The sequence below is a fragment of the Mirounga leonina genome, unplaced genomic scaffold (genome assembly GCF_011800145.1).
Source record: "Mirounga leonina isolate KUSES-001 unplaced genomic scaffold, KU_Mleo_1.0 Mir_166, whole genome shotgun sequence".
Classification (NCBI taxonomy): Eukaryota; Metazoa; Chordata; class Mammalia; order Carnivora; family Phocidae; genus Mirounga; species Mirounga leonina.
This window is the reverse complement of record NW_023270418.1, coordinates 30835413-30856760: the sequence shown is the minus strand read 5'-3', so window position 1 is coordinate 30856760 and position 21348 is coordinate 30835413. Positions and strand designations below refer to the sequence as shown.

General features: G+C 62.1%; 1 protein-coding gene across 3 annotated transcripts; it reads left to right on the top strand.

Annotated features, from left to right (window-relative positions):
• The first annotated feature begins 109 nt into the window (after window positions 1-109).
• On the top strand, window positions 110-20646 carry ATG2A (autophagy related 2A). Of its 3 annotated transcripts, none has more exons than XM_035013171.1 (41): window positions 110-637; window positions 3176-3338; window positions 3457-3609; window positions 3768-3870; window positions 4285-4420; window positions 4557-4655; window positions 4963-5059; window positions 5148-5312; window positions 5419-5559; window positions 6105-6342; window positions 6426-6570; window positions 6661-6753; window positions 7174-7332; window positions 7437-7680; window positions 8035-8131; window positions 8252-8411; window positions 9099-9241; window positions 9325-9464; window positions 9570-9727; window positions 10413-10563; window positions 10658-10857; window positions 10966-11046; window positions 11271-11377; window positions 11475-11567; window positions 12583-12653; window positions 12884-12960; window positions 13526-13690; window positions 13817-13943; window positions 14032-14243; window positions 14800-15008; window positions 15261-15396; window positions 16668-16874; window positions 17082-17183; window positions 17264-17348; window positions 17445-17577; window positions 17664-17736; window positions 17918-18000; window positions 18241-18362; window positions 18511-18665; window positions 19735-19887; window positions 19972-20646. In XM_035013171.1, exons 1-41 carry the CDS (start codon window positions 467-469, stop codon window positions 20206-20208), a joined length of 5784 nt encoding a protein of 1927 aa, XP_034869062.1. In that variant the 5' UTR covers window positions 110-466; the 3' UTR covers window positions 20209-20646. The 3 variants fall into 3 exon arrangements, with proteins under 3 accessions (XP_034869062.1, XP_034869061.1, XP_034869063.1); XM_035013170.1 differs by having other exon boundaries at window positions 13526-13696; XM_035013172.1 differs by lacking the exon at window positions 7174-7332 and having other exon boundaries at window positions 13526-13696.
• Window positions 20647-21348: the final 702 nt, after the last annotated feature.

Here is a 21348-nt window from a genome sequence, read left to right as displayed (position 1 = left end):
ACTCTTACTCCTCTGGGAAGCTTCCTATTAAGTTTGATGGGACTTTGTCCCTTTAAATTCTCCCCAACTACCTCAAGGAGGTGGACCAGTCGGCGCATGCGCATTCCTCCGCGGGGCTGGCACCTCAAGCCCCAGCCTTCCCAGAGCCCGTAGAAGGAAGGCTAAAGGTCCTCCCACACAGAATTTTTACGCAGGCGTAAATCGAGATTGGGAGCACTATATCATGCAGAGAGCCCCGTCCCTTTTTCGTGCTCGAAGACTCCGCCCCCCGCGGCCAATCAGTAGGCCTCGCCCTTTACAATGGCGAATGGCAGTGAGCGTGGGGGGCGTGGCTGAGGGCCCGGGGGCGCGGCCTGGCGCTGAGAGAAGCGGCGGGGACAGCCGGGGGCTCTAGTGAACGGCGAAGCCGGACAGGGATCGCCGGCGGGCGGCGAGCGGCGGCGGCCTGGGCCCGGCGGTCTCCGAGATGTCACGATGGCTGTGGCCATGGTCGAACTGTGTGAAAGAGCGGGTATGCCGCTACTTGCTGCACCACTACTTGGGTCACTTCTTCCAGGAGCACCTCAGCCTGGATCAGCTCAGCCTCGACTTGTACAAGGGCAGTGTTGCCCTGCGGGATATCCACCTGGAGATCTGGGTGAGGAACGAGGCCCGAGATCGGGAAGCGGGGGAGCGGTGCGCAGAGACCCGAGGATCCTGGCTGGGGGACCGGGCAGAGGGCGTGAAGAGGCTGTGGAGTGAGGCCCTTTCCAGGCGACTGATCGGCTTCGGAGCCAGAAGCTGGGTGGGAAGGGGGTTCCTGCCTCCACTTCCCAGGAGGAGAAACTGAGGCTGAGGAAGGGGGTGTCACTTGTCTGGAGAATGCCAGAGTAAGCACATCGAGTTTGGGGCCCGAGTTGAGAAGCGTGGTCCTGAGGAGCTGAGGAGAAGGTGACGAGGGAGCGAAGGAACTAGGGGCCTCTGACAGAACCCGTCCGGGGCAGTGACAGAGTTGGAGCCTTGCAGCTAGCTGGTGAGGCAAGGCTGGTGTAGGGGTCCCGAGTCCTGCTGAGAGCACCTGTGGGAAAGGTGCTCTGACCTCCTGACCCTCGGATCCGGGGCCAAGTGGGTGGGGTTCGCCTCAGGACCGGGATGTCAACAACCGCGTCAGCACCCGTGTTGATCAACACCTCGTGTGACTGCCTCGGCTGCCTACTTCCTGCTTTGGGGAGAGTGGGATGGACCCAGTGGTGTTTGGGGAGGGGCTTGGGAATGGGCCTCCCTACCTGCCGGCAAGCCCCTGAGGAAAGGTGGAGAGGTTTGGCTTCAGACAGGGAGGAGGCCAGGGGAGATGCTGGGGAGGCAGGGAGGAATAGGTCTGGGTCAGAAGCCTGAGGCTGGGGGTGGTGAGGGGCAGTGACTCAACTCATCTGAACTGGGAAGCTGCAAAGGAGCCATCAATTAGAGGCATCAGGCCAGGACTGGCACGGGGGTCAACCCCCCACTCCAGAGCAGCAGGGGTGGGCATGGGGTCAGGGGCTTCTCAATTTTCTGGCTGAGCAGACGAAATCTGGGGCAGGAAGAGCTGAGCTTTAGGGGTAGGCCAGGACGTCCTGAGCAAATGTAGAGGCAGAGGGAGACATCCAAGCCCAGAGGTGGGGACACCTCCCGATAACCTCTTGTTTATGAATCCTAGTGGAGGCCTTTTGTGACCTCTGACTTTTAGACTGGCCTGAAAGAAATGGCCAAGACCTCTAGGCTGCTGCTTTCTATTTCCAGTCCCAGAAAACACTCCCACCCTGCCCTGCCTTGCCCTGCCTTGCCCTGCCCTGCCCTGCCCTGCCCTGCCCTGCCCTCTTGGTGGGGATTGAAATGGCTCCTAGCTATGCTGCTTTCTGGGCTGGCCTCCAGGGAGAAGTTATCCCCTGGTGAAAAGCAGGTGCTTTCATAGCCAGCCCCTCCTCCCACCCACTCAGCCTGCAGCCCCCGCCTTGAAGACCCCAGAAGAAGCTGAGTGCCTGGGATGGGGTGAGGAGAGAGGCCTGTCTCCCAGTTGTAGTCCTCACACTACACTGAGTGATTAAACTAGTTCCTTCTCTCTAGGCCTCAGTTTCCTATCTGTGGATGTCTGGGTAAGGAGTTTCAACTTGACCTCCATAAGCCTTCTAGTTTTGCCATGTGTTTGTTTATTCTTGGATCCAACAAGTGTTTACTGGGAACTTCTCTGGGTGGTACCACACAGCACCTGGGATCACACGGAGCAGGCAGGTGGGTTCCTGCCTAGCTCCCAGATGGTGGTGGTGCTCTTTCCCCAGTCGTAACCAGGGGCTCTCAGCCTTGTACCTCAAAGAGGTACAGCTACACCAAATGTTTGGAGTTGGGGGGGTCCCCCTCTGGCTCAGTTCGGTCCTCTGATAGCCTCTCTAGCATACTCCCCTTGAACTCCATACTTGCCCAGAGAGAACCATGGGTGCACTCTGCTGGGCCTTTCCACATGCTGTTCCCATGCCTTGATCATGCCACCTTCCGTCCTCTCTGCCTGGCTTCCTCCTTTTTTTTTTTTTTTTTTTTAAGATTTTATTTATTTGACAGAGAGGGAGACAGTGAGAGGGAACACAAGCAGGGGGAGTGGGAGAGGGAGAAGCAGGCTTCCCGCTGAGCAGGGAGCCCGATGCGGGGCTCCATCCCAGGACCCTGGGATCATGACCTGAGCCGAAGGCAGACGCTTAACAACTGAGCCACCCTGGTGCCCCTTTTTTTTTTTTTTTTAAAGATTTTATTTATTTGACAGAGAGATAGAGACCACAAGTAGACAGAGCGGCAGGCAGAGGGAGAGAGGGAAGCAGGCTCTCCGCTGAGCAGGGAGCCCAATGTGGGGCTCGATCCCAGGACCCCCAGATAATGACCTGAGCCGAAGGCAGACGCTTAACGACTGAGCCACCCAGGCGCCCCTGGCTTCCTCCTCTTCATGCTTCAGCACCCCCTCCTCTGGCTTAAAGGATGAAAGATGTTTGGATGGGCCAAGAGTAGAAATCAGCTAAAGCAAGGGTAGAACTCTGTAGTAGCACACGGTTGGGGGCGGGGAGAACAAGGGAGCTCTCCAAGGTCAGAGCAGACTAACAAGGAGTGTGGCAGCCAAGGAGACAGCCACATTTGGGGTTTCCTTGAGCCAGCTTTGTCCCTTCCCTGCTCCCAGTCTGTGAACGAAGTGCTGGAGTCCATAGAATCACCCTTAGAGCTGGTGGAAGGCTTCGTGGGCTCTATCAAGGTGGCCGTGCCCTGGGCTGCGCTGCTCACTGACCACTGCACCGTGCACGTGTCAGGCCTCCAGCTCACCCTGCAGCCTCGTCGGGGCCCAGGTGAGGGCAGGGCAAGGCTGGGGTTGGGGGGTGGTGGGGAGCAAGTGGTAAGGAATAGGCCTGGGCACCCAGGAGCTGACTAGGCCTGCCTCTCCTGAGACCCTCTTCCTACTCACAGGGCCAGGGGCTGCCGACTCTCAGAGTTGGGCCTCATGCATGACCACGAGCCTGCAGCTGGCTCAGGAGTGCCTTCGGGACGGGCTGCCCGAGCCCTCGGAGCCACCACAGCCCCTGGAGGGACTGGAAATGTTTGCCCAGACCATTGAGACTGGTAAGTAGGCCTCTCATTGCTACCCTGCTGCCCGCCCCTCCATAGCCCACAAGACAGGGGCCCCAGACAGCAGGATGGCCACACTGCTGCCCCAGCAGGGAAATTCTGCCTGCCCCTTTGCTGTTCCACCTGGCCTGAGACCCCTTTCCACCCCTCAGTGCTGCGAAGGATCAAGGTGACCTTCCTGGACACTGTCGTGAGGGTGGAGCACTCGCCAGGTGATGGGGAGCATGGCGTGGCAGTGGAAGTCCATGTACAGAGGTAGGGGTATGCCTAGCGGGGTGGGCTGAGGTGCAGATGAGGGGGAGTGAGGGGCCGCTGAATGGTGTTGGCCCTGCCCCTAACCCCAGCTTGGGCTCCAGGAAAGTAGCAGGGCAAGTCTTGGGTGGGCCTGGGTGGTGGCTGTGGTGGGAGGGAGACCATATTGTGAGCCTGGAGTGGTGTCCAGGGGCCAAGCGGTACAGGCCCAAGGTGGCTGGGACCCCAAGGATCAAGTTACACACTGAGGGTTTGAAGGGCAAGGGCTGGCCATGGAGGTCCAGGATGGCCTGGCTATGAGGGGGCAGCTCTGCTGGCCAAACTCTCTGGCCCCAGGCCCCTAGAACAGAGTACTGCGTGGGGAGAAGGGCTCCAGCCTGGGGTGGCTGGGGCGAGGGCTGATCCTGCACTCGGCAGACTGGAGTACTGTGATGAGGCAGTGCGGGACCCAAGCCAGGCGCCTCCAGTGGACGTGCACCAGCCTCCTGCCTTTCTGCACAAGCTGCTGCAGCTAGCAGGAGTCCGCCTGCACTTCGAGGAGCTCCCCCCACAGGTGGGCTGGCTCTGATCCCCACAGTTTCTTCCCTTCTAATCCCCGTCTTCTATCTGCCCCGCTGCGCCCCATCCCTTCTGACCATCTCTGACCTCATCTTCTCGACCCCTTCCCTCCTATCGCCTTTTGCCTCCAGGAAGATCCCCCACAACCCCCCTTGCAGATCGGCAGCTGCTCAGGGTATATGGAATTGACAGTGAAATTGAAGCAGAATGAGGCCTTCCCAGGCCCCAAGGTGGGTCCCCAGCCCCTGTGGAGGAGGGAGTGTGGCCCATTTCAGAATACTCCTCAGCAGTGCTGATCTTGCCCTGTACAAAGCAGGGTCATTGAGTGGGAGAAATTACTGCCTTCTTGGATAGAGAAGCAGGCTTGGTGGTCAAGTTGTGGCCAGCGTCACACGGCTCCCTAGTGGTGACGGAGCTTAGCCTGGCAACTGGCATCCTCCCTCCTCTGGGTGAGGGCAGGTGGGCGGTGGCTCTCAGAGGGCCGAGGTGGCAAGTGTAGGCTCCATGGTTGGCCCCTCTGGCCCCTTCTGTCCCCAGCTGGAGGTGGCTGGACAGCTGGGCTCCTTGCACCTGCTCCTGACGCCTCAGCAGCTCCAGCAGCTTCAAGAACTGCTCAGTGCCATGAGCCTCGCAGGTGAGGCCCCTGGGCCCTCCAGGGGATGGGATGGCTAGGGAGGGGCCAGCTAGGCTGGACCAACACAAAGAAGTGTCCTCCTCCATAGACCCTGACGGCCTGGTTGACAAGCTGAATAAGAGCCGCCCGCTCGGTGCTGAAGACCTGTGGCTGATTGAGCAGGACCTGAACCAGCAGCTGCAGGCAGGGGCTGTGGCCGAGCCCCTCAGCCCAGAACCCCTTACCAACCCTCTTGTCAACCTGGACAACACTGGTGGGTGTGGGGCCAGACCTGGCAGTTGTCCAGGCAGCTAGCCAGGGTGTAGGAGTCACGGGCGCCAAGTGTGGCTTTCCCTGACCTCTCCTGCCCTGGCCCACAGACCTCTTCTTCTCCATGGCGGGCCTCACGAGCAGTGTGGCCTCAGCCCTCTCTGAGCTCTCCCTCTCGGATGTAGACCTGGGATCCTCTGTGCACAGCGACATGGCCCCCCGCCGGCTGTCTGCCCATGCCCACCCAACTGGTGAGTGCTCCTGGGGCAAGAGGAGCTGGAAAGGGCCTCAGTGCCCATGTGATGTCATGTACGTGTAGGAGGCCCCCATCCACGCTTAGCGGTCCACTGTGGGTTACTTGGTTCCCTGGGGATGCTCAGGGGAGGCTGGTAACACAATGGATAGAGGCCAGGTTTCAAAGTCCGTGATCTTGGGCCAAGCACTTAAGTTCTTGGAGACTTAGTTTCCCCTTCCGTAAAAAGAGTGTACTAAGATCTGACCTTGGCAGGCTATATGTTTTGGCCGATGTTTATTGAGAGATTACGTATGTCAGGTGCTGGCCTGAGTGCTTTATCACCCACTTCTTCCAGCTCCTTGAGAGGCTTGGATTGAGCCTAGACTCAGTATCTGGCATAACGAGGCTCTGGGTTAGCCCTGCCCGGCCAAGCCCCATGCCAGAGTCACAGTCCATTTGGGTCAGGGCTTCTCCCAGCCCGCAGCCCAGTGTCTGACCATCCCTCTACCTGGGGTACCCATGAGCTCTGGGAAGTCCCTGGTGAAACCTCTATCCTCTCAGGCAAGACGGCCCCCACGCCCCTCCCGGACACCCTGCGCCCTGACTCACTGGTGAAGATGACCTTGGGGGGCATGACCCTGACCTTGCTGCAGACGTCTGCCCCATCTTCTGGACCACCTGACCTCACCACCCACTTTTTTGCGGAGTTTGATGCCACCAAGGATGGGCCCTTCGGCTCCCGTGACTTCCACCATCTCCGACCGCGCTTCCAGAGGGCCTGTCCCTGTAGCCATGTCCGGTACAAGCCCAAGGCAGGGGCCCAAGGAGAGACTCCCTCCGCCCCCCAAGCCCAACCTCTGATGCCCAGCTTCTTCCCCGCAGGCTAACGGGGACAGCTGTGCAGCTGTCCTGGGAGCTGCGGACAGGCAGGGGCCGAAGGACTACGAGCACACACGTGCACTTCGGGCAGCTCGAGGTGCTGGAGTGCCTGTGGCCCAGGGACACGTCAGAGCCCGAGTACACAGAGGTGAGGGCCGAGAGCGAGTATGTGGCAAGGCCTGCAGCTTCCAGTGGGTGTGGAGGCTCTGCCTGACTTGCCGCCTGTGTCCCATCCCAGATCCTGAGCTTCCCCAGCACCCTAGGTTCCCAGGCCTCAGCTCGGCCCTGTGCCCACCTGCGTCACACACAGACTCTCCGCCGGATGTCCAAGGTAACCCACTTCACCCCATGCCTAAGGGCCCTTGGCTGTTCCTCACCTGTCAGCCTCCGCAGTGACTTCCCTGCTCCCACCCTCCACCCCCTTTGCCCGTGCTCAATTAGAGCACACCTCCCCATCTGGGAGCCCTTGAAGACAGCTGGGCCCTACATAAGGCATCCTCTTGGCCTGGTTGCCCCTTCCCTGGCCCATCTTGGCAAACCCCTGCGGGTCTCCAGATACCGGTGGCTTTTATTAAACAAACATGGTCATCTTTCTCAGGCAATGTGGTGAGGATCTCCAGGTCCCCTGCTCAAGCTTTCCTTCCCACCACCCAGGAGGGCTCTGTGTTTTGTTTTTGCTCAAGGGGGTCCCTTCCCATCCTGCCCTCACCTACCCCACAGTCCTCGCTGACCTGAACACCCTTGCCCTCAGAGCCGACCCCGGCGCCCCGCTGCCTGCCATTGCCACTCAGAACTGGCCCTGGACCTGGCTGACTTCCAGGCAGATGTGGAGCTGGGGGCCCTGGACCGGCTTGCTGCCCTGCTGCGCCTGGCTACCATACCCCCTCCTGAGCCACCTGCCAGCCTCCTGGTGAGATACCCAGCTGAGGCAGGGAGCTGGCACGGACCCTCTGGCTCAGAGCCACAGTGGCGGGGCCCCTGGCAGCAGCTCTGATGCCCCCCATCCTCCTGCAGACAGAACCCGCACCAGCTGCCGAGCAGCAGACGGTGGTGCGGCTCTCAGCACCCCGGGCCACGCTGCAGCTGCGCTTCCCCATTGCCGACCTGAGGCCCGAGCGGGACCCCTGGGCAGGCCGGGCTGTGCGGGCCGAGCAGCTGCGGCTGGAGCTGAGTGAACCCCAGTTCCGGTCAGAGTTGAACAGCGGTCCTGGTCCCCCAGTGCCCACCCGCCTGGAACTTACCTGCTCCGATCTGCATGGTGAGATCCCCCCAGGGGACAGTACCCAGGGCAGGGCCTCAGACCTCTGGGAGAGGTGGGCCCGGGGCTATGGAAGGGACTGAGTCACAGTCCGGGCAGACTCTGGCTCGAGCCTCACCAGCTCCATGACGCACCAGCATGGCCTGTCTCCAGGCTTGTCTGAGAGTGGGCAGAGTCGACCCTTTATCCCTGGCCTGCTGCAGATTGTGGGTGTGAGGGAGGGCGCAGGCCTGTAAACAGTAAAGGACAGTCACCATGATGGAGGTTCCAGGCCCCCACTAACCCCACCTCCCACTGGGGAAGAAATGGGGAAGGGCAGCAATGACAGCCCCCCACTCCTCCTCATCCTTCCAGGCACTTACGAAGATGGAGAGAAGCCACCCATCCCCTGCCTGCGGGTCTCCAAAGCCCTGGATCCCAAGAGCCCTGGGCGCAAATACTTCCTGCCCCAGTAAGTGGGGGCTCCGGAAGGGATGGACAGGAGAGTGCTTGGCTGCTGAGGGTGGCTCCCGAGGTGGGGTCCGGGGCTGAGGGGGCCTTGCAGGCCAGTGACAGGCCTGTGCCCTGGCAGGGTAGTGGTGACACTGCGCCCCCAGCTCAGCAGCGCACAGTGGGAAGTGGCCCCTGAGAAGGGAGAGCTGCTGGAGCTGTCAGCTGAGAGTCCGTGTGAGCTGCGGGAGCCTGAGCCCTCGCCCTTCTCCTCTAAAAGGACCATGTACGAGACGGAGGAGGTGAGGCCCCTGGGACCCAGGGGAGCCACTTGGTGGCTGTGGGATAGGAGGACAAGACCACCTGGGGCACCAGTTGACGTGACCTGGCACCAGCTAGAGTTTCATCTCTTCCATCATCTTAGACCAGTGGGGAGTCAAAAGCACCCCAGCTCATGGGGCCTGGGCATGAGGACACTGGGGAGGGCAGGCCCTGGAAGGCACAGGTCCCTGATGGGGAAGATCACAACCCCGTCTGTTGACAGTGTGTGTTTGGACCTCAGGATCCTCTTCTCTGAAGGTGCTGAGATTTGAGTGAGAGAGAGTTAAGGGCCTGGCCTCTGGGCCAAAAGATCTGGGTTTGAATCCAGACTCTTCCATTCAGTGGCTTCGTCCTCTTGGAACTCGTCTAATCTCAGAGCTCTACGCAGATGAGTTTCCTCATCTTGAAAGTGGATACAATGACCTGTGTTACAGGCTTATCACGAGGAGAAAGGAGTTGACACACCTGAGGTCCTCCCTCATAATAGGGTTGGCACGTGGTCAGCGCTTCGCACGAGCTGGCTGTCACACATCCCAGCAGAGGGGCTCCTATCAATGAATGAGAATGAATGAATGAATGATAGGAAGTCAGGGTGCAGACTAGGGTCTGATTGCCGAGCCAGAAGCAGTCCCTGACGTCTCAGATGCCTTTCCCGCTCGCCTGTCTAGATGGTGATTCCTGGAGACCCTGAGGAGATGAGGACCTTCCAGAGCCGGGCCCTGGTGCTGTCGCGCTGCAGCCTGGAAGTGCTCCTGCCCAGCGCCCACATCTTCCTGCCCAGCAAGGAGGTCTATGAGAGCCTCTATAACAGGTGGTGACTCAAGTGGGTAGGGGGCGCGTGGGGAGGGGCTGGGCTGGGCCACCCTCACTGCTGCTCTCATCCACCTGCCCCAGGATCAACAACGACCTGCTCATGTGGGAGCCTGCGGACCTGCTTCCCACCCCTGACCCCGCCGCTCACCCCGCTGGTTTCCCAGGCCCCTCAGGCTTTTGGCACGACAACTTCAAGATGTGCAAGTCAGCCTTCAAGCTGGGTAGGAGGGATGCCCCAGCAGGGGTCCTGAGGCCCCCAGAGCTGGGCAGGGCTGGGGCAGCCCTCCCAGGTCTCCTTCCCACTTGGCTCCTTGATCTCACCCCAGACTCAGACTCGGATGATGAGGATGCCCACTTCTCAGTAGGGGCATCAGGCGCTCCCCAGCCCCCTGCCCCTGAGTCCCCAAGTCCTCGCTCCCAGAGTACCTTCTCTACACTGGTGACAGTGCTGAAGGGTCGGATCACAGCCCTCTGTGAGACTAAGGTGAGGGCAGCCCTGGGGAGGTGAGCCCCGCTGACTCCAACGCCCCCCCAACCCACCGTTGGCAGGAGAGCAAGACCAGTGTGAGCAGCTCCAAATTGGGAATCTAGGAAAAGAAACCCCAGTGTGGCTGAGAGTGGTCTGTCTGGCCAGCAGCACCCACCCACCACCCACTGACCACCCATGCCTCCCCAACCATCCATCACACCCCGTTAGCACCTGTTGTACGTAAGGCACCAGGCTAGGGGTCCACATGGGCACTAGCTCATGCTGGATGGCAGATAGGGCAGGGATGACTCGCCTTCTGGCAAAAGAGACAAGTGATGGAGTGCCTGCGTGGCTCAGTCTGTTAAGGGTCCAACTCTTGATTTTGGCTCAGGTCATCTCGGGGTCCTGAGATGGAGCCCCGTATCGGGCTCCACACTGGGCATGGAGCCTGCTTAAGATTCTCTCTCTCTCCCCCTCCCCCCCCAAAAAAGATCTCTCTCTACCTCTCCCTCCGCCCCTTCCCCACTCCCTCTCTAAAAAGAAAAAAAAAAAAAGATAAGTGCTGCTCTAGGTCTTCAGCGGAGTCTGGGTAGAGCGAGAGCTGGTCCTACGCAGGCCAGGGCTCCTGGAGGCCACCCCCCTGAGGGCACGGGGGCTGCCGAGGGCCCTGTTGAGGCCACGCCACATGCTCTGCTTGCAGGATGAGGTTGGGAGGCGGCTAGAGACCTCACACGGGGAACTGGTGTTGGATGTGGAGCAAGGCACCATCTTCAGCGTCTCCCAGTACCGAGGCCAGCCGGGACTCGGCTATTTCTGCCTAGAAGCCGAGAAGGCCAAGCTCTACCACCGAGGTGTGAAAGGAGGGGACTTGCTGGAGGGACGTGGGCTCTGGGTGGAGGGGACGGACAGCCAGCTTGGCAAGGGGCTCACCAGCTGCCTCCCCAGCGGTTGTGGAAGACCACCTGCTGCCCAGTCGCCTGGAGCTGCCCAGCTTTGTTCCTCCGGCCCAGCTGGCCCCAACCATCTACCCATCGGAGGAAGGGGTGACCGAACGGGGAGCCTCGGGCCCCAAGGGCCAGGGCCGGGGTCCCCACATGCTGTCCACGGCTGTGCGCATCCATCTGGACCCCCACAAAAATGTCAAGGTACAACAGTGCCTGAGTCTGGTCTACCCACTTGGCTGGGGCAACTGCCTCCCTGGTGCCTGGTGGGCTAGTCCCCCTCCCCCCGTGCTGACTGTGCCCCACCTCCAGGAGTTCCTGGTGACACTGAGGCTCCACAAGGCCACCCTGCGCCACTTCATGGCTTTACCAGAACAGAGTTGGCACTCCCAGGTGAGCGAAAGTGGTGTGGGCAGGCAGGTCTCTGCGCTTGGGGGGAGGCCAGTGTGAGGGGCCTGGGCTGGGCCAGAGCTGACTTCCAAGCAAAGCCCCTGGGCAAGGGGTATGGTAGCAGCTGATGGGCAGCAGGTGGGGAGCCATGCTGGGGCGCGGGGAGGGGATTAGAGGAAGGAAGAGGCCCCTGATCCTCGGTACCCCTCCTGTCCCGGCCCCCAAAGCTGTTGGAGTTCTTAGATGTGCTTGATGACCCAGTGCTGGGCTACCTGCCCCCAACCGTCATTACTGTCCTACACACTCACCTGTTCTCCTGCGCTGTGGACTACAGGTACCCAGCCTGGGTGGGCCAAGAACCAGGGGCCGGGGGCAGGCTCTCTGTGTGTAAGGAGCCCGCCCTAGTGCATGTGTGACACCCCCCCCCCCAGGCCCCTCTACCTCCCTGTGCGTGTCCTTATCACCGCTGAGACCTTCACCCTCTCCAGCAACATCATCATGGACACCTCCACCTTCCTGCTCAGGTATGCGCCACCCCCACCCAGCTCACTTTCCATCCCCCCGCCGCCCCCAAACTAGGCTGCAACTGCCACTCCCCAGGGTCCTGCCTATCTGATTTGTGTCCTCAGTCTCTGAGCCTTTCTGTACATTTGGGCGATGATCCCTCCCTCAGGAATGAGAATTGGTTCCACCTCCCCGGACAGCAGTTGGCACCTCCTCAGCAGAGCCTTAAAAACATTTGTGCTCTCTAACCTGATAGGCTCACTGACGTGCTTGTTCTAAGGATGTAAGGATAACAGAGGTGGAATGTGATGCCTTTGTAGAATTTAAAACTTACAAACAATCTAAATGCCCCCAGATGACAACTTGAGTCAGTAAACATGGCTGACCCGACCATTAAGGTCAAGTTGAAGAATAACATTGAAAAACACGAGAGATGCCGTAATGCAATATGTGCTGAAAACCCAAGATAGAAAGCTCTACATGGTGGTGGTGTTTTTTAAGATTTATGAAGGTTTTTTGTATACATGTCTGTGGCTTCACAGAAAAGATGAAGAGAATACATAGGGCGCTTTTCTCAGAATTTGGGATTAAGGGAATATGGTTAGAGATTATTTCTTATTCCTGTGTTTTAAAATATCTTAAAGGAGCTTGTGTTATGTTGCCATTAAAATAAGGACTGACTTTGAAAGAACAGTGAATGCTGTGGGTGGGTGGGGGGAACAGGACACTTCCCTCCTGCGGCCGCTGCGAGGCCTGGATGAGGAGGAGCAGGAAATACTTGGGAGAGCGCTACCTGCCCTCTGACCTAAGCAGGCATGCGCTATTTTGGGCCTGCGGCGCAGGAGACTGGCCCAGTCTCCCCAGTGTACAGACAAGAACACCGAGGCCAGCGAGGACCCAGCGCTAGTTTCTTGTGGGTTTGGGACCCCCTGCGGCTGCCCCTCTGCCTGTCTCTAGGGGCCCCACCCCCGTGGCTCCCATGGAGCTGCAGCCTGCAGAGGCTCCTGGGCCCTTCTCAGCCCTGTTCCCCACCAGGTTCATCCTGGACGACTCAGCCTTATACCTGTCCGACAAGTGTGAGGTGGAGACGCCGGATCTGCAGCGAGGTGGGCAGGGCCTGGACTGGGCTCCCTCCCCTCTGAGAGCCCACAACCCCCGGCCACACCCAGAGCAGCCAGAAGTCCTCACCCAGCTGCTGGCTGGGCTCTTAGCACCCACACACGCATGCACGCGCACAAGGGCTGCACTTAGAGAAACGCCAGGTTCTCTGCTCTGGTGATGGGCCAGGGGCTGGGCGTGAAGAAGCAACTGGAACTTCTCTTGTTCTCTGCTTCAGATTATGTCTGTGTCTTGGATGTTGACCTTCTAGAGCTTGTGATTAAAACCTGGAAGGGGAGCACCGAGGGCAAACTGGTGAGTGTTGTGCAGAGTCCCCCGGAGCCAGAGCAGGTGCAAGGGCCGAGGGAGCCTTCGGGGGATCACCCTTTGCCGTTGCGCTCTCTCCTCCCTCTGCTCCCTGGGTCTGGGCTCAAGTTCCGGTCACTGCCTGCCCTTCCATGCCGGGCTCTGGTTCGTGGCCCCCCTGGCAAGGGCCAGGCCTAGCCTGGGCATCCCATAATATGAACCCCACCACCAGGGGGCAGCTGCAGCCAGGGCAAAAGCAGGGCCTTGGGAGTCAGCCGGCCTTTGTGGGGCCTGCTTCCTCCTCAGTAAAATGGAGGTAACAGGCCCCACGTGGCCAGGCTGAGGTGAGCGATAAAGGACTGGGCACTGGAACACTTTCATGCGAGGAATGCACTCTTCCTTCCTTGGGTGATTCCACTCCCGGGGCTCCGTTTGCTCCTTCATTCAGTGGGGCTGTTGGGCAGCAGACTGACCCGCCCCGCCCCGGAAGACCTGGCCGGGTCCTATCCGTGTGTGGCGGGGATGAAGCCTGGGCTGATGGTGCCCCATTCCCCATCCCTCGCGGCCCCCCCAGAGCCAGCCGCTGTTCGAACTGCGTTGCTCCAACAACGTGGTGCACGTACACAGCTGTGCAGACTCCTGCGCCCTGCTGGTCAACCTGCTCCAGTACGTAATGAGTGCGGGCGACCTCCACCCCCCTCCCCGGGCCCCCAGCCCCACGGAGATCGCCGGCCAGAAGGTACAGGTGAGGCCTGGCCCTACAGGTCACTGGGACCCCTGCCGCAGCCCCCGGGGGCCTGGCTTCGGAGGAGGGGCGCCCCTCCTTCCCGTCACTCATTCATGACTCCTCCCCTGCCCGGCCCAGCTGTCTGAGAGCCCTGCCTCCCTGCCCTCCTGCCCTCCGGTGGAGACGGCCCTCATCAACCAGCGGGACCTGGCCGACGCCCTCTTGGACACTGAGCGCAGCTTGCGGGAGCTGACCCAGCCTTCAGGTGGGGGGCAGAGGTGCTTGGGGGCCAGGGGACACAATCAGGCACCCAAATCAGGCATCGCCCCCAAAACTGGTGTCTGTCTCCACAGGTGGCCCCCTCCCTCAGACCTCGCCTGTGTCAGTCTACCTATTCCCAGGTGAACGGAGTGGGGGCCAGCCCCACTCGCCCCCTGTTGTGGCCCCCGCTGGCAGCCTGGGGTCCTGCTCAGAGGCCCAGGAAGATGAAAAGGAAGAGGGAGATGGAGACACTCTGGACAGTGACGAGTTCTGCATCCTTGATGCTCCTGGCCTGGGCATCCCGGTGTGTGGGGGGCAGGCTGGGCAGGGCCAGAAAGTGGTAGGAGAGGCTGGCTCCCTTCTGCACCTTTCTAGAGCTCCTGCTGGTAGAGGGGTAGGAGGTGGTCTCTGTCACTGAGGAGGTGGGTCTGGGTCCACGGCAGTCTCCCTGACTCTGGGCCTTGAAGGAGCAAGTGGATTTCCAGAGGAAGAAAGAATGGCATCCAGGACAGAGGGACAGGACATCAAGGGGAGGGAAAGAGAGGAGCAGGGTGGTTAGCAGGAGGGGGAGGAGAACCATTTGATTGCCGGGGTGCTGACCGGCTGGCCCCCAGGAGCCAATGGGAATGTCACATGCAAGTGAGACCCAGGCCCAGGGAGACAGGGTTGGCAAGAGCACGGGGCACTTAGATCCCCCCTGGACAGAGCACCCTGACACAGCTTCTGGGGATGGTGGCCCAGGACGGTCCTCCTTTGTCCAAAATGGGGGGGAGGTATGAGGATGGGGAGGAAGTTGGGAGAGGGTGGCCTGGACTGGGGAAGGTATCGGCACCTGTGTTCACTCGGGCCCCTCCTTGCAGCCCCGAGATGGGGAACCCGTGGTGACACAGCTGCATCCAGGCCCCATCGTCGTGCAGGACGGGTACTTCTCACGGCCCTTGGGCAGCACGGACCTGCTGCGGGCGCCTGCCCACTTCCCCGTGCCTAGCAGCCGTGTGGTGCTCCGTGAAGTCTCGCTCGTCTGGCACCTCTATGGGGGCCGGGACTTTGGCCCCCAGCCTGGCCACAGGTGAGAAGGACAAGTGCAGGTGGCAGCAATGGCGTGGGGCCCGCCCAGCTGGGGAGATGGGGCCCGAGCTGGGGGCCAGCTCTGACCTTCAGCCGCCGATAACCTTGAGCAGTGTCCTTGCCTCAGTGGCCTCCGTTCTTCCTCCTTCCTTACCCCCCCCTCCCCAGGGCTGAGGCTGCCCCAGGCTGAAGGGCCTGCTCTGACGGGAAGGGGGTTCCCCCAAGTCAGCTTGTCCCCTGTCCCTCTTTCCAGGGCAAGAGGCAGCTTCATGGGCCCCAGGGGCTCTCCTTCCCGCTGCTCCGGCCCCAACCGGCCCCAGAACTCTTGGCGTACACAGGGGGGCACTGGGAGGCAGCACCACGTCCTCATGGAGATCCAGCTCAGCAAGGTGAGCTGGGGGCTCAGAGTCCGGAAAGCCACCTGGGAGGGGGACAGGGCAGGCCCTCCCATCGCTGGCACCCAGCCAGCATGCCACCGCGGCCACTTGGCTCCGGGTCCCTGGTCAGGCACCAGGTCCCTGAGCGCTTGCAGAGCGGCGGCCACACCGCACCCCAGGTGCTGTTCTAGACAATGGAGGGAGCAGCGAGCACAGCAGACAGAGCCCTGCTTGCCCGGAACGTGTGTGGTAGGGGAGGGAGCCCCAGATCTGTGTGGTGTGGACTGGGGTCAGTGTTTGGGGAAGGTGAACCAGGGAGGGGGCACAGGGAGCACCGGGGAGGATCAGCACAGTCTTCTTGAGAGCCGTGGAAGGGGGCGGGAAGAGGGTTCGGGCAGAGGGCACAGCACGAAGGCCGGGCCGGGAGCATCCCTGCCGTGCTGGAGCCACGTGGCCAGCAGGACCGCAGCCGGGCGGGGAGGGGCGCCGTGGGGGCCGTGGGGGCCGTGGGTCTGACTGGGAACCAGGTTGCCGACCGCCCCGCAGACCACAGGACGGTTCTGGCTTTTAATAGAGTGAGATGCGGTCAGCGGGAGACGGTGGCCGCACAGGGTGGTGGCAGCCGCAGAGCCGGTGACAGCGGTCCGATCCTGGAGAAATTTGGATGGGGAGGAACCCCAGGTTGGGAGGCCGGGCAACACGAGGCGGTGCGGGCAGAGGTGCTGCTTCCTGAGGGCAAGGCCGTGCGGGCCCTCTGCCCCGGTGCACGGGGCTGTCGTGCCCAGCAAACTCGGGCTCTCTGCAGCCAGTGGGGCTGGGGAGCCAGCCCTGGGGCAGGGAGAGGGAAGACCAGGGCAAAGTTCCGAAGAAGAGAAGGGCCTCGAGCTGTTCGAGGGGCAGGAGAGAGGCCATTGGGGCTGGCGGTCAGGAGCAAGGTGGAGGGAGAGGCCGGGCCCCTCCAGGCCCCGAGGGGGTGTTTGCAGGGCGCAAGGTGGGTGGGCGTGTGCTCTGTGAAGGTCCCTCTGGGTGTGTGGAGAAGGGCGGTGCTGGCGCTGGGTGACAGGCACACGGGGGCCTCTAAGGTGACAGGAAGGGAACGGAGCAAGGAGATTCAGGGCAGACATTCAGGTCAAGAGTTCAGCATGCCAAGTGGAGTTTGAACTGACTATGGGACAACTGTGGGGAGGCAGCCAGGTGGGGGCCTGGGGAGGGGCTGGGGCAGAAGGGGGGCTGGGAGAGGCGGGGTCCTGCCTCCCCGGCTCAGGCGTCTGTCCGCCCCGCAGGTAAGCTTCCAGCACGAGGTGTACCCGGAGGAGCCAGCCACAGGCCCTGCGGCCCCCGGCCAGGAGCTCGAGGAGCGGCCCCTGTCCCGCCAGGTGTTCATTGTGCAGGAGCTGGAGGTCCGGGACCGGCTGGCCTCCTCCCAGATCAACAAGTTCCTGTACCTGCACACGAGCGAGCGGATGCCACGTCGAGCCCACTCCAACATGGTACGGGCCGCCCCCGCTTGCCGCCGCGGGCAGGGCCTTGTGTGCCCACACAGCAGGGGGTTGGGAGCCTGGGAGAATGCTGGGGCTCAGGCAGGCCCAGCTGAGGGACCAGCATGTGCAGATGTGGCACCGGGGGGGGGCGGGGTACGGGGTGGGGGCAGGGGCCTGAGGCCCGGCGGGTTCCCAGAGCTTGCCCTCTGCCCCCAGCTCACCATCAAAGCACTGCACGTGGCCCCCACAACCAACCTGGGGGGGCCCGAGTGCTGTCTCCGGGTCTCGCTGATGCCCCTGCGGCTCAACGTGGACCAGGTGAGTAGGCCAGACGGGGGCAGAGCGCGCGGTGAGCCCCACTGCCCCTGGGCCTCTCTGACCTGCACCTTCCCCGGCAGGACGCCCTGCTCTTCCTCAAGGACTTCTTCACCAGCTTGGTGGCTAGCATCAATCCTATGGTCTCGGCAGAGACGTCCGCTGAGGGTGAGAGGCTGAGCTGGGAGGGGAGGGCCCGGGCCTCCCGCCTCCCGCCTCCCAGCCATCCCTGGGCCCATCCCCCATCGGTGTCCCCCACCCTAGCTCGCCCTGAGACCCGAGTCCAGCCCAGCAGCCTCCAGGAGGGCCGGCCTGAGGACGCAGAGATGACCGGCTCCCAGGAGGCCACAGGCGGTGGACACAGCTCCTCTGCTGAGCAGCAGCCTATCTACTTCAGGTAGGGCTGAAGGCTGGGAGTCCTCGCCCAGGCTGCAGGGGGCGGGGTCAGGCACCAAAGGCCCCCTCTCCCTGTTTCCCATCCAGGGAGTTCCGCTTCACGTCCGAGGTGCCTATCTGGTTGGATTACCACGGCAAGCACGTCACCATGGACCAGGTGGTGAGTGGGGCTGTCCCGCGGAGTGGCTGCGTGGGCCATCCTTCTCGGGGCTCCCCATTCTGCCCGGGCGTGGCTTCGTCTTCTGGGGGCCGGGGCTTGATCCAGCAGCAGTGGCTGCTGAGCCGGCCTCCAGGGGCTCCGAGGAGCTGAATCGTGTGAACCCAAATCCCTCCTTCCACAGGGTACTTTCGCTGGCCTCCTCATCGGCCTAGCCCAGCTCAACTGCTCCGAGCTGAAGCTGAAGCGGCTTTGTTGCCGACATGGGTGAGCCCCCCATCCCCTCCAGCACCCCCAGTCTCCTGTCTTCCCTTGGCTATATCCTGACTGGTTGTGTGGCCTTGGCCAAGTCCTCCTCTGGTGCCTCAGTTTCCACTCTGTGAAGTGGGCACAGTCATCCTTTGCACTGGGCTGGAGAGCATAGGGGTACCTCACTCGGGTCCTGGCCCCAGGACCCCTCAGTGTGTGGCTCTGCCCCTGTACCCTCCTCTCCTCTCCCCTTCCCAGACTCCTGGGTGTGGACAAGGTGCTGGGCTACGCTCTCAACGAGTGGCTACAGGATATCCGCAAGAACCAGCTGCCTGGCCTGCTGGGGGGTGTAGGCCCCATGCACTCCGTTGTCCAGCTCTGTGAGTGGCTGGCTGTGGGGGCTCTAGAAACGGCTCTGACTCTTGGGCAGCCTAGAAGCTGCCCCCAGGAGTAGGGGGAGGAGGTCCTAAGTCAGGGTCGGTGCGGGCCGCACAGCCTCGGGCATCTCTGACAGCCCGGTCCCTGCAGTTCAAGGGTTCCGGGACCTGCTTTGGCTGCCCATCGAGCAGTACAGAAAGGACGGGCGCCTCATGCGGGGGCTGCAGCGGGGGGCCGCCTCCTTTGGCTCATCCACGGCCTCGGCCGCCCTGGAACTCAGCAACCGGCTGGTGCAGGCTATCCAGGTGAGTGGGCACCTGCTTCCAGGCCAAGTAGGGCAGGGAGAGTCTGCTCCATGGTGCCTGATCTGTCCCCAAAGCGCTACTAAGGATGGACAGTCTGGATGAGCGGTCTCATTTTATGAGACACAATCATGGACAGGAGAGGCTCACTGACCGGCCTGGGGCCCACAGCAACTCCTCGGGGGGTGGGTGCCCTGCATGCTTTTAGCCCACTGGGTGTCTGCTCCTGGCCAGCTCTTGACGAGGAGGGAAGGGGGTGTGGCTCTGTTTACAGACAGGAAAACCGCGGCGCAGACTGGCCCTCACTCATTCAGGCCCCGCACTCGGCTAGGCCCAGACAGATCCCCAGGGAGGCCCGGGAGTTGTCCTGCGAGCAGCTCTAGTTCAGTGCCGTGAATGCTAGTGGAAGGGCGAGGATGGGCAGGCCTCTGTGGGGCGGTGAGCATGCAGATGCAAGGGGGAGCTCAGGGCTTTCTGGGATCTGCACGCCCAGCCCCTTGCAGGCCGCAGGCAAGATCTCTAGCAAGGAGGCTGGAAGGATAAGCAGGCCCCAGAGAGCCCCCCAAAGGCACAGCTAGGTGAGGAGGCAGGGTGAGAAGTGAGGGGCAAAAGGAACAGAGCAGCCAGCGTAAGAAGGCAGATGAGAGTTGGTGGGGTGAGCTAAGGGACCCCAGCACTCCGCCCGGGCTTCCCCCAGAGCTGGCAGGGCCAGACGAGGGGCAGGGGAGGGGAGACGGTGCACTCGGTCTCGAAAGCTGCACGGGCGGCACCTCACAAATGGGGCAAGGGTCCACATGTGGTGGTCCACCCGAGGAGGGTTTGGGGTCCAGTGGACATGAGGAGAATGCCCTCCACCTGAAGCCCCCCGACCTGGGCGCTGGAAGCATCGGCAGGATGCAGGAGCAGCCCCGTAAAGCACGGCTGTGGGGGAGGCAGAGGCGTGATGCCCCCCCAGCCCCCGGGCTGGCCAGGGCTTCCAGCACGGTCCTCTGGGGCTGGCTTGGGGTCCTAGGGGCTGGGTGTGTGTGCCCGCGCTGGCTCTCCTCATCTGGTGCCCTCCATGTCCCCTCAGGCCACAGCTGAGACCGTGTACGACATCCTGTCCCCAGCAGCGCCCATCCCCCGCTCCCTGCAGGACAAGCGCTCCATGCGAAGGCTGCGAAAGGGCCACCAGCCCGCTGACCTCCGGGAAGGTGTGGCGAAGGCCTATGACACAGTTCGAGAGGTGATGAGACCCTGCCCTCTTCCCAGTCCCACGCCCACGTCCCCCCCGCCCCCAAACCCCTGCGCTGACCTCCGACTTCCACAGGGCATCCTGGACACGGCTCAGACCATCTGTGATGTGGCATCTCGGGGCCACGAGCAGAAGGGGCTGACGGGTGCCGTGGGGGGCGTGATCCGCCAGCTGCCCCCAACCGTGGTGAAGCCCCTCATTCTAGCCACCGAGGCCACGTCCAGTCTGCTCGGGGGGATGCGAAACCAGATCCTCCCCGACGCACACAAGGACCACGCTCTCAAGTGGCGTTCAGACGAAGGCCAGGACTGAGCACCGGGCGCCGGGACCCATGGGCGCTGCTCCCCACCTCGCCCGGCCAGCCCCGGTGGCGTCTTGGCTCCTGCGCCTCCCCAGAGCTTTCAGCCCACAGCCGGGCGGGCCCTTGGGAAGGACCCTGAAGGACCCTGCCTGGCACCCCCTGCCAGTCGCTGTGAGAACGAGGCCTCCCTGCCTGGGGCCTCAGCCCCGTCTCTGCACTTTTCCTCTGGGGAGAAAGGACACCGCCTCCACCACCACCTGGGCCCACACTGCCGCCTCATCCCAGGACGGAGGCTCTTGGACCCTCAGACCCCGACCCCACTCAGCCAAGTGTCTCTCTGTGTCTGGGGGGAGGTGGGGGACAGACACTGTGGGGGTCAATGTATTTTTAAGCTCCTTGGAGCGTGTGGGTCAGTATCTGCATGAAGTGCAATAAACTGTGCCCACCGCCGGCCCCCTCAACCTGTGTACCTGCGCTGCCCCAGCCTCAGCCTTGACCTTGGCTCTCACCCAGATCCCCACCTCCCTACCCAGCATCCCCCATGTTCCTACCAGGGGTCACCACACCTGCCCAGCAGGTTAAAACTGGCCCCCAGCTAGCTGTCCGGCCCTGCAGCTCCCCCGGCTGCCCTACGTCCGCACTCTGCCCCTCGCCGCTGCCAGCCCCACTTCTGTGCGGCAGGGGCTGAGCGAAGAGGCCCAAGGGGCCTGGAGCCCACCTCACCCCGACCATGTTTCTCGGCTCTAGCCCTGCAAGAGCCCAGGATCCAGCCTTACCTAGGGCCAGGGGTGAGGGGACAGCTAGGAGGACACGGAGACGGAGCAAAGGGTCAGGCTGCGGGGTGCCCCAAGAAGGTTCAGACCCTGACCGTGTGGTCTGAGGCTGCACCCTTGGTCTCTGAGCTTCGGGCCCCTCCTGGTGATCCCTACCCAGGGACCATTCCTGGAGGGCTGCGCCCCCTGGAGGCTGCTCCTGCCATCCCTGGCAGAAGGCTTGTCGGGTGATCGGAGCCTCTGCTCTGGGGTCCCAGCTCCAGAGCACTAGACGGGGAGGGGTGCTGGGGGCAGCACTGGCTAGCAGGGCTCCTGACATGGGGTAGGGAAAATGCCCATTACAACCCCCCCAACACACACACCTTGTTTCTTCAGAGC

Bases quoted from the DNA above. Each gene is read 5' to 3' on its own strand.
- ATG2A (XM_035013170.1), top strand. From the start codon at position 467: ATGTCACGATGGCTGTGGCCATGGTCGAACTGTGTGAAAGAGCGGGTA. The intron at 6,343-6,425 runs GTACAAGCCCAA...TCTTCCCCGCAG, and splicing joins TGTCCCTGTAGCCATGTCCG to GCTAACGGGGACAGCTGTGC. The intron at 12,654-12,883 runs GTGGGCAGGGCC...TCTCTGCTTCAG, and splicing joins GACGCCGGATCTGCAGCGAG to ATTATGTCTGTGTCTTGGAT.